Source organism: Schistocerca nitens, chromosome 4 (genome assembly GCF_023898315.1).
Source record: "Schistocerca nitens isolate TAMUIC-IGC-003100 chromosome 4, iqSchNite1.1, whole genome shotgun sequence".
NCBI classification, from domain to species: domain Eukaryota; kingdom Metazoa; phylum Arthropoda; class Insecta; order Orthoptera; family Acrididae; genus Schistocerca; species Schistocerca nitens.
In genome coordinates, this window is record NC_064617.1 from 298,531,942 (window position 1) to 298,543,318 (window position 11,377).

At 44.6% G+C, this 11,377-nt stretch overlaps 1 protein-coding gene across 1 annotated transcript in view; it reads left to right on the forward strand.

Moving 5' to 3' along the window:
* LOC126252264 (facilitated trehalose transporter Tret1-like) overlaps positions 1–3,579 on the forward strand; it is a 39,611-nt gene extending 36,032 nt beyond the window's left edge. The window contains exon 5 of the mRNA XM_049953137.1: positions 3,100–3,579. Coding sequence (XP_049809094.1) covers positions 3,100–3,579 — 480 coding nt within the window. The remainder of the gene's footprint in view (positions 1–3,099) is intronic.
* Positions 3,580–11,377: the final 7,798 nt, after the last annotated feature.

An 11,377-nucleotide genomic window follows, 5' to 3' on the forward strand; every position in this document is an offset into this window, starting at 1 on the left:
CCATGATCGTATGTTTCCAGTGGATCAAAGATCTGCGGAATGTGTTGGCCGGGATGACAGTGGAACACCATTCGTATCGAAGAAGGTCGGCACAGTACGGGCGTTTGGAACTCTTGCTTTGTCCTGTTGAAAACGTCACGCAGGCCTAGAATATAGAGGACAGTAGTCGATCTTAATATAATGGCTGCTGTCCAGTTTACCAATCAAGCTAATCAGTGCTGACTGTATTTTATGTACAGGCTGGTTCAATGATCGAGACCGGGCCAAATATCTCACGAAATAAGCGTCAAACGAAAAAACTACAAAGACCGAAACTTGTCTAGCTTGAAGGGCGAAACCAGATGGCGCTATGGTTGGCCCGCTATATGGCGCTGCCATAGGTCAAACTGATATCAACTGCGTTTTTTTAAATAGGAACCCGCATTTTTATTACATATTCGTGTAGTCCGTAAGGAAATATGAATGTTTTAGATGGACCACTTTTTTCGTTTTGTGATAGATGGCGCTCTAATAGTCACAAACGTATAAGTACGTGGTATCACGTAACATTCGTAACATTCCGCCAGTGCGGATGGTATTTGCTTCGTGATACATTACCTGTGTTAAAATGGACCGTTTACCAATTGCGGAATAGGTCGATATCGTGTTGATGTATGGTTATTGTGATAAAAATGCCCAACGGGCGTGTGTTATGTATGTTGCTCGGTATCCTGGACGACATCATCCCAGTGACAATACCGTTCAACCGGTAGTTACGTTATTTAAGGAAACAGCCACATGTGAAACGTCAACCACGACCTGCAACAAATGATGATGCCCAAGTAGGTGTTTTAGCTGCTGTCGCGGCTAATCCGCACATCAGTAGCAGACAAATTGCGTGAGAATCGGGAATCTGAAGAACAATTTATTCAGAGGCAGAAAGAAACAAGTTTTGATTGTATGAGCTTTCGGGCAGAGAACCTCGCTGCTCCATTTTGACACGGCCGTAGTTACGACCGCTCACAACAGCCTCTAAAAGACTACACTGGTGCAAATCTGCAACACACCAGATAAATTTAAACTAAGAGTTTTAACAATTCACACAAGCACACAAACTATGCACCCCCCACCCCCCTGTAGGAGGGATGGAAATGGTACAAAACACTAACAATAAAAAAAAATTAACCTTGCCACCGAAGGTGCAACTTGATTTTAACTTCTAAGGAAAGTCTTACAGTAACGTTATATACTAAAATGATCATTTAAATAAAAGCCCATGAAATGCAATCTTATATAAAATTCTACAAGGTTGGCCAAACAATAGTAAGATGCTCTGCAGTACACAGATACCGCCTCTCAAGATCATAGGCAATAATATCAAAGTTTCCAAAGATCAAAACATATTTCAGGTATTAGGCCGTTACACTCCAAGCAATAAATTCGTTAACACACCAAATCCGACAAACTTGACAGGGGCAGCTACTAACGTACGGCTGGTGACCTCACCAAGAAAACAAGTAGAATTCAACAAGAGTAATTCAAACAACATATCACCAATCACTTAACTTCTAATAAACTGCGATTTCTCGAGAAGGCCTGGCGCAGCACCCCAAAATCGCTCTCCCGAACCGTCCGCTGCCAGCCGCTTAAACGGACGCAGGAAGGCGCGCCGATCTCCCGTCTCACGGCGTAGCAGCTCGCACCGGCCACACTGATGTCGTGGGTTGGCTCCTGTTGCTCTCATGTCGCCGCCAAGTCACTACCCCTCGCTATACGCCGCGGCGCACTGGACTGACATGGCGACCTCACATGCGCCGACGTTCAAGACGGACAAGTCGTGTCTCAGTGCGCGACCGACCAACCGATCGATTCAACCGCCAATGACCATTGCCTGAGCAGACTGGTGCCCTAACGCACAGACTCAGATGCAGGAACCAAGCCCCGACCGGGCGACCACTCGCTGAGTTCTCTCACTGGCGGAGTGGAAAGACTCTCATTCTGCCGGCTTTAAAGGTTGATCGGAACGACAGACATACTAGCACTCCAAACGACAGCCACTAACTGCCTAACAAATGCGGACGAGAGACAGACTAGCAAGCTGGGGACGAGAGACTGACCCAGACTGACCGCCTGGCGAGTTTTTTTTTCTTTATTGATTTTCAATGCCCCCCTGTAGGGGGCGGGCTGGCAGCAGCTTAGTACGCTGCTCTACAGCCTACAGACTTATTTTTAAAAAAACGGAAGAAGAAAAGAAACAAGAAAAACAGGCGATAAAACGGTGACTTAGTGCAAAATGGCGCAAAAATGCTGAAAGTTAAAACAGAAAGCAGAAGGGGTTGGCAATGTTAATAAAAGACACAGGAATCAGACAAGTAACATAGTACACACACAATTAAAAACCATGGCGACAGTCTGGTTTCTGTTCGCAAGAGATAAAAACTACACACAGTGACAGTATGATGGCCGTTCGCAACACTTCCCAAAAAAACACAACACAGAACACTCACTGTAAAACACTGCACGAAAATGGCGGCACAACGATGACACTCCCGGACCAAAGGCAGATGGGGGGGGGGGACCTGGAGGAGGGGGAAGAACAAGGAGGGAGGAAGGAAAAAACGAAAAGGTGGTGGGTGGGAACCAAGGGGGGAGAGGACTCATAAAGGGGGAGAGGGGCAGGGCAGATGCGAGAGGGAATGAGAAGAGGCAAAGGAGGGAAGTGCAAAATGACTCAGGGGAGAGAAGGGGCAGAGAGAGGGGAGGTGGGGAAAAAAGAGGCTGGAAGGGGGGAGAGGGAGCCCGGGAAGAGGAAAGGAGGGGGAGTGAGGATCAGAGTTGAGACCGGCGAGCTCATAGCGCCCCTTAAATTCACGTGAACAGGCAACCTTTCCCCTTTCCCTCCAGAGGGAGACACCAAAGCTGCGATCGCCACAGCGGCGCCACCGCCAGAAACGCAGGGCGACTGCTTCACACAACGCGCTGCGGCGCACTCTTCAAAACAGCAATTTTTACCACGGCTCAATGATGTTGCAGTTTTAATGTCCAGTAGAGCATGTATCGCTCTTCTTGGTTAATGGGCTACCAGGGAACGGTGTGTCAGAATTTTGTTTGACGTTTCAGGTGGCGTCGACACTGCTGTCGACCCTGCTGGTGGAGCGCGCGGGCCGCCGCGTGTGGCTGGTGCTGTCGCTGTCGGGCATGGGCGTGTGCATGGTGGTGCTGGGCGTCTACTTCCACCTCAAGCAGCAAAACGCCGCCGCCGTGGCCGGCGTCGGATGGCTGCCGCTGCTCGCCATGTGCGCCTACCTGCTCACCTACTCGCTGGGCACTGGCCCTCTGCCCTGGGCCATGATCGGCGAGCTCTTCCCCGGCGAGATCAAGGGCATCGCCAGCTCCATCTGCGGCGGCGCCAACTGGATCCTCTGCTTCATCGTCTCCAAGACGTTCACCAACTTGGTGGACGCTTTCGGCACTGCCGTCACCTTCTGGGTGTACGCGGGCATCTGTTTTGTGGCTGCCACCTGGATCTTCTTCTTCGTCATCGAGACCAGAAACAAGCCACTTGCTCAGATACAGAAGGAACTTGCGGGGAAGTCATGAACTCTTTCGTGATGCGTACCTGTTCCTACATCGGATGAGAGAGCCAGTTCACGGCATCAGCCAATAATAAGTTTAATTTTGAACTCTTCTCTACGACAAACTCTGACCAATCGCCGCTTTCGTACTTCATTCACTTTTGTCTTAGGTTCCACTCCTTTTTTTCGCAAAACTGGCATATTGACTTTTTTGGGACAAGTCCACAATCAATGATTTTAAAACAGATTTTATTGTTCGTCTACAGGGTGAAAAGTATTTATACCGACAAACTCTGGGAGGTTGTAGGGGACATCAAAACAAATATTTTTCCCTAGTGTCATTTTTTCCTATGAGGTTTATTTAAACCGGTGGAGGCAAGTATTACGCTCGTCATTGTTAGACACCGTATTAGGATCTTCAGTTGTTAGGGGGCGTATTACGCTCTCCAGTTGTAGGCAACTGTTGTCCACCAGTGTAGTAGTGCATTGTCTCTGTTTACTAATGGAGCGATACACCTGCAGTGAGTACACTGATATGGTTGGTGCGTACTACGTAGCGCACCACAACGAACGAGCTGCACAGCGAGTTTATCAACAACAATATCCTAATCGCCGTATCCCGCATCATACGACCTTTGCTGCTGTGTACCAACGTCTGCGTGAGACCGGGTCATTTAGCAGATTACCTGGACAGGGACGCCGTCGCACGGTAAGAACGCTGCAATTTGAGGAAGCTGTTTTGCAGCATGTGGAGCGGGATCCTTCAATCAGTGCGGTTCTTCGTTAATGTGTGGGTCGGTGTCGTTGGGGACTGTTTAATTTGGCCGTATCTGCTGCCTGGACCATTAAATGGCAGGCACTATTACAATTTTCTCGCCAGAGCATTGGCAGAATTGCTGGAAGACGTCCCGCTCCCTTCCAACATGACGGGGCGCGCTCACATTTCGGTCGTCGTGTGCGTCGATTCCTGGACCGACGGTTCCCAGAAACGTGGATTGGCAGAGGTGGTCCTGTACGATGGTCTGCTCGATCCCCAGATATGTTCCCTCTCGACTTTTTTTGTGTGGGGCTAGATGCGCAATCATGTTTACGCAACTCCTGTTGCATCAGAAGAGGATCTGGTTGCCCGGATAGTAGCAGCAGCAGGAACAATTCAAGATACTCCTGGGGTTTTTGTGCGTGTAAGACAGAACACGATCCGTCGGTGTAAGCTTTGTTTACGTGTTAATGATGGCATTTTTGAAAATCTAATGTAAATGAAATTGGGTTGTGTTAATGTGTTGTCTCTTGGTCATAAAAAAATGGAAAAGTGCTTGTTGGTTTAATTAATTTGCGACCAGAGAAATCTTCCTCTACCAGTTTAAATACTCCTCATAGGAAAAAATGACATTAGGGATGAATATTTGTTTTGATGTCCCCTACAACCTCCCAGAGTTTGTCGGTTTAAATACTTTTTACCCTGTAGAGCGAGCTATTATATCTCTAACGTTGTGGCTTTTTAAGCTTCATCGAAATAGGTTCAGATGCTCATAGATAAGAAAAATAAAATAACTAATCATAAAAACGCGCAACACAGCAAATGCAGCTATTATACAAGGTACATTTTAATACATCAGGCTTTACATATGGTCTAATAGAAACACTGTGTATCCCATCTCACGCTAATTACCGATGACTGTGAATGGAAATTCTGTGATTCACATGCTTCAAATAGTTACTGTGCATCTCCTTCGAAAAGAAGTCTTCTTACAAAAAGTAATCGTGAGAAGCTCTGGCGGAGAACGAAAACAACAAAGAAAATAAAATGCATGGCGTCTCAAGGCATGGCCTGACATGTTCATCTTCATCCAAAATTTACCTGTATACGTCAGTAACAGCTATCTATTCTCTTTGTTAATTTTTTAGTTTTCATTGCTTTTAATGTATCTCTTCATGCATATTTGTTACGAATCTCTCATCTAAATCTACTTCAATATCCCGGAAGCCACTGCAGAGTACGTTCTTGAGACAAACCTGTTAGTAGTTTTAGTAAAAAGATGTTATGTTATGTTATGTTATGTTAACCAGGAACCTAGAAACGACGGAGAGGCTCCGTCCCCGCCGCAGCCGCAGTGGTCCACAACCCCACGACGACTGCCACAGTTCACTTCACCCCTCCGCCGCCCCACACCGAACCCAGGGTTATTGTGCGGTTCGGCCCCCGGTGGACCCCCAGGGAACGTCTCACACCAGACGAGTGTAGCCCCTACGTTTGCGTGGTAGTCGTGGTGTAGGCGTACGTGGAGAACTTGTTTGCGCAGCAATCGCCGACATAGTGTAGGTGAGGCGGAATAAGGGGAACCAGCCTGCATTTGCCGAGGCAGATGGAAAACCGCCTAAAAACCATCCACAGACTGGCCGGCTCACTGGACCTCGACACAAGTCTGCCGGGCGGATTCGTGCTGGGGATCGACGCTCCTTCCCGCCAGGAAAAAAAGATGTTATTAGTATATTCGGAAACTTTTCAAATAATGCTCGAAGCAAAATTTTGCACATTGTTTTAGGAAGAAATGGTTACTAGAGGACTCTTGAGAAATCATGCTGATTTCGATTTTCGCAAACTATCGATTCTCGGCTAACAATTTCCTAGCAATGCCATTAAAAGAAATATTAATCACAGGTGGCACTCTTTCGAACAAAGGCGTTTATTTTGTACAATTCCTTGCAGTTATAAGTGGACAAACGTGGTAAGATGTTACAGTTTTCTGCAATGGGTATGTACTGAAATTACATTACCTCCACGATCGTTCCATAGTAATACTTCTGTGCAATTTAGTACGACTTGTGGTTCCTATATCTCTTACCGCCTTTCAGAAGGGCAATTTCAGGATACTGTTACTTTATCGCGGAATTCTGTCGAATAGGTAGTTGTTAGTAAACAGATCCATTGAACACCTCTGAGTTTTTACTAGCGGCTGTCAGCTACATGTGCTGTGTTATTCCTCTTCCAATATGTGCTCAAGAATAACTGAATATCCGCAAGCATTACGTGTATTATCAACAACAGATGCCTCCAAACCAAGGCATTAAATAAGAAGCGATCTTCAAATTCTCGTGCAAACACGTCAACTGCTCGCTAAGGTTCAGCGCAATCAAAGTGTTTGTCATTTTAGTTTCTGTTAGATATGTAAACTGTTTGTAGTGTAGGCAACACTTACAGTGTTAGTCTCTTGCATGCCAAACGATTGGGTGCCACTGAAAACAACGGATGAGCATAATGTGCTGATATGTCCTTTATCTGCATGACGCCCCATGTATTTCCTTTTAATTATTACATATCAGTGCTAACGGCAACAATATTTTCAAATGTGTGTCCGGTATGAGAGATACTCACCCGTTTTTTAATATGCGTTGAAAGCAAAACAACGAAAAAATGATGTACGCAAGGACTTAGTTTTGCCAAACGTATGTATGCATCCAAGTAAATATTACATCCTTTTTTTCTTCTTATTTAAATCACTAAATCCGTCTCGAATAATTGATGTTGTTAAATGCCTATATGTATCTATGTTCGGAGAAACTCCTTTCCTTTAATAAAACATTTACTACTAATGCAAATACGTTAGTCAAATATTGATTAAAGAGGAAAATCTCATCAATATACTTAAAACAGTTCACTTCCTCTCAGCCCTTAAGGAATATGCACCTTCGTCATGCAAATTCCCAAGGAAGTGTGGCAACAGCGACGAAGGCACTAGACAGAGATTTGCATGAAGTGCCGCCATTCCCCGAAGTCAGCTGCAGAAGCGCCACCCGTTCTTCGTCGTCGTTGATCATTGTTGTCTGGATCACGACAGCTGCGAGATTAAAACTACGGCGAATAGTCGTAACTAGGATGGCCAATCTCTTGAAACAAAATTTAAAACAAAAAGTCATGTGGCGAGGTTATAAATATTGGTTGTGTCAGACAACAAAGTTTTGCCCGCGCTCCTAATAAACGAGGAATTCGTGGCACACGCAGCAAACATTTGCAACTAGAATAATCAGACTCATGCCTATAGACAAAAGATAATTACAGTGACATTTCTTACTTCATACATCACTGCATTGCTATTTGCTCTATTGGAAAAAAACACTGAATAATGGTGTAAAGGTCCATATTTTATACCAGTTGCAACTCCATGTTGACAGATCCCTAAGTATTGCTGTCGGCGTATGGAAAAACTACTAGATCTAGTCATTTTCAATAATAGAGTATAATGGTTAAGCTTTATTCACTAAGAACTGCTACAGAATTTATCCTTTCAATAATTCAATGTATTGTTAGAAAGTGATGAATTCAAAATTATAATGATACGACTTTGTGATTAAATAAAAGGACATCTATATGTTCTGTGAGTTATGTCATTCATAACAACTACTAGAAGAATTAACAAATCAGATTAAAGATCTTTGATCTATGACAATGGGAAATGAAGTTCCAATGATGTAAGTACTAATTCAGTATATTACTAAACGAGTGTAAATAACAACAACCATTTAAGTGCTGAAGGATATTTGTTCTACAGAAACTATTTCATGTTTTCAATGATTCCTCTTAACAGTGCTTCACATTCATATGTATTCAACAAGTATGCATTTTAAGACTGAAGTTAGCAACTCATGTAAGAAAGAAGACAGTTACCTGGATCATTCAAAGTAGAGGAGTCTAAGACAATTCGTTTCCTAGGGATTGTGGCTTCAAAACTAGTACAGCGATGTAAATGCAGAGTCTGTTTGGTTTGTGCGTCTTAAGGTGAAAACCGGAGAAACTATAATAACCTTATTTTCAACAGGATGTTGAACTCTAAACTTCATTCTACATCCATAGAGATAGCAACACTAACGTTTGATAACCACTTTGCACAGGATGGAAGGGATTAGGAAACGTGAGGGGGCAACCCAGAGTAATAATGTTATTAGTCATTAGATTACATTTATGCAAACAAGAAATATTATTAACACAATAATAATCAGACTCTCTCTTAAGAAACAACAGCCTAAGGGCAAATATCTCAAAATGTATAACAGAGCTATAACCACGATAAAGAAACATTATAGAAAGTGGTAAAAATGAGGCCTCAGGGCCTATTCCCACATTCAGTCCACACTTGACCTAGCAGTCTTGCTGAAGGCAGAAAATGTCGCAATTTATAGTGCAATCAGAATTTCATAAAAGTCCACACTTTATATCATAGTGACGTTAACCGTTCCTTATACCAAGAAAAGACGCAAATATACTGTTAAAACAGAATATTTCCTTCCCCTTTTTTTAAATTTTTTTAAAAAAATAAATAACACTAAAATGCCTCTTGAGGATACAAGATGAAAGCAGTACAATGGCAGTTCAAACTAAAGCCATTTAAAAGAAACACCTTCAAATAAACTATGACTCCCTAATGGTTGAGAGAAAGTTGGTACAGTACAGTCACTTAAATCTAATAAGTAAGATGTGAGGGAAAGGGTACAGTTTCGAATAAGGATACAGGGTGTAGTATACACAAGAGAACTTAAGTTGCTCGTTCCAACAGATGGCCTGAATTACTGCGGTTAGGCCAGGCGGCGTGTAACATCAGCAGGTCCGCGCCCGTGAAGCGTAGAGAAGTCGGCCGCAAGCTGAGGCAAGTTAGTACTGTTAACCAAAGGCACTAAATAAGTCAGGGCCAAACAAGCGGTTTAACAATTATGAATGAAGCCCCTAAAAGAACATATCAAAGAGTTGCAACTTATCTTTAACTCTCGTAAAAAAAGGGGTCTCAGACATTGTTGTTGTTGTGGTCTTCAGTCCTGAGACTGGTTTGATGCAGCTCTCCATGCTACTCTATCCTGTGCAAGCTTCTTCATCTCCCAGTACCTACTGAAACCTACATCCTTCTGAATCTGCTTAGTGTATTCATCTCTTGGTCTCCCTCTATGATTTTCACCTTCCACGCTGCCCTCCAATACTACACTGGTGATCCCTTGATGCCTCAGAATATACCCTACCAACCGATCCCTTCTTCTAGGCAAGTTGTGCGACAAACTCCTATTCTGCCCAATCCTATTCAATTCCTCCTCAATAGTTAAGTGATCTATCCATCTAATCTTCAGCATTCTTCTGTAGCACCAAATTTCTAAAGATTCTATTCTCTTCTTGTCCAAACTATTTATCGTCCATGTTTCACTTCCATACTTCTCAGACATAACCACATTAAATTCAGCCCTTCAGGAAGCCACCAAGACCAGGCAAAGTCAGAAGCTGTCGTAGTACGACCACTGTGCATGAAAGGTGAGAAAGACGAAGGCAAGCTGAATATTAAATAACATTAAACATCCAGTCGTCTGAATCACAAACCAACGGACGTCAAGACGAATGGAATTCATGCAACAGGACGCCGTCTCCTCACAAATTCCAGCAGGCGAGAAACGCTAAGCCCGTGACTAAAACAAGCATCCGAGAAATATAGCTGCCGCTCGTAGTCCGGGCTGCTAATCGTGCTGCTCCGCCGTACCTTCGCTTGCCCTCATTGTATTGGCTCCCTCCGCATTCCGCCGCCCCTTCGCTGCACCACCAGAGGTGTTGCTTCACAGGGAGAATCGATACACAGAGAAAAATGTGACGCCATAGACACATACGACTACGAAAAGCAGAGAAGAATAGATAAGGGATCGTTGCCATGACTCAACGTTGCTACGGCAAGAGTTCCAAAGTTGCTCTGAGGTAGCGTAAACAGTGCAACAGTATGGAATGCTTTATCCAAACAGACTAGCAGAATTGTTGTCAAGAGACAGTAATGATGTGAACCATTAAACTGCATGAAAGACAGTGAATCAGTCTGATAGTTTTTGCAGTTGGATATTTGAACGGAACTCCTTCTGCCCATTTCATGCACCAGGCGGGATTCCGGAGGGTGCAATAAGTGCTGCTTTTGTGAATCGACAAAGGCACAATCCGTTCGACGTCGGCCGTGTCCATTTCGATATCACTGTCTATTCACGTATAAGATCCTCCACCTCTTTATCTCCAATGGAGATATGGTCTGTCTGTGGTAATTTCTGGACCGGTGACATATGGAGAGAAGAGGTGCCAAGGAATCAGGGAGACAACGCGCCATGGCATGGGGGCTGTGTATTTAGTATATCCGACCCTGTAGGTGGCATTTCAATGATTCCTCCACTGTTACGAGCCCAGGGTCGGCTGTGGCAAGAGACCCTGGGTCCGTTTTCATTGGGATCCGTATGTGGTCAAGGAATACGTCTGCTCGCAGAACTATGATGCAGGTGAAGATCATATCAACACGGAAGGAAGGTGAGGACATAATGGATCTCCTACCCGAGATGTCAAACAGACCATGGCAATTGTAGTTCGTAGCTGGATGGGTGCTGTCCTGGTGTTTTCCGGGGGTGTGTGGTGGCGCATCCGGATGTGGTGTTTGAATCAGACTTCACCTGGGAATACAACCGAACATGTGGTCCCAGACGTGCTCTCTGGGGTCGCTGGTGTAGATACAGGACATTGTGCTGTGGTTGGCGCTTGTTCCCCAACAGCTCTACCTCATCAGTGGACGACGGGTGGCTTGGACTTTTCGTCGGGTGGCTGGACCATCGTCCAGCACTATCACTTGTTATCAAAAGTAGTGGAGAGGTCTAGGATCGCAGTTCGTTCGGCAGATCTTGATATCCAGGCCACGAATAAGAAACTGACGAGAGCATAATATAGCCCCTATAGCCATATACAAGGTGGTCCATTGATAGTGACCGGGCCAATGTTGCTGTGGTCTTCAGTCTGGAGACTGGTTTAATCAAGTTCTCCATGCTACTCTACC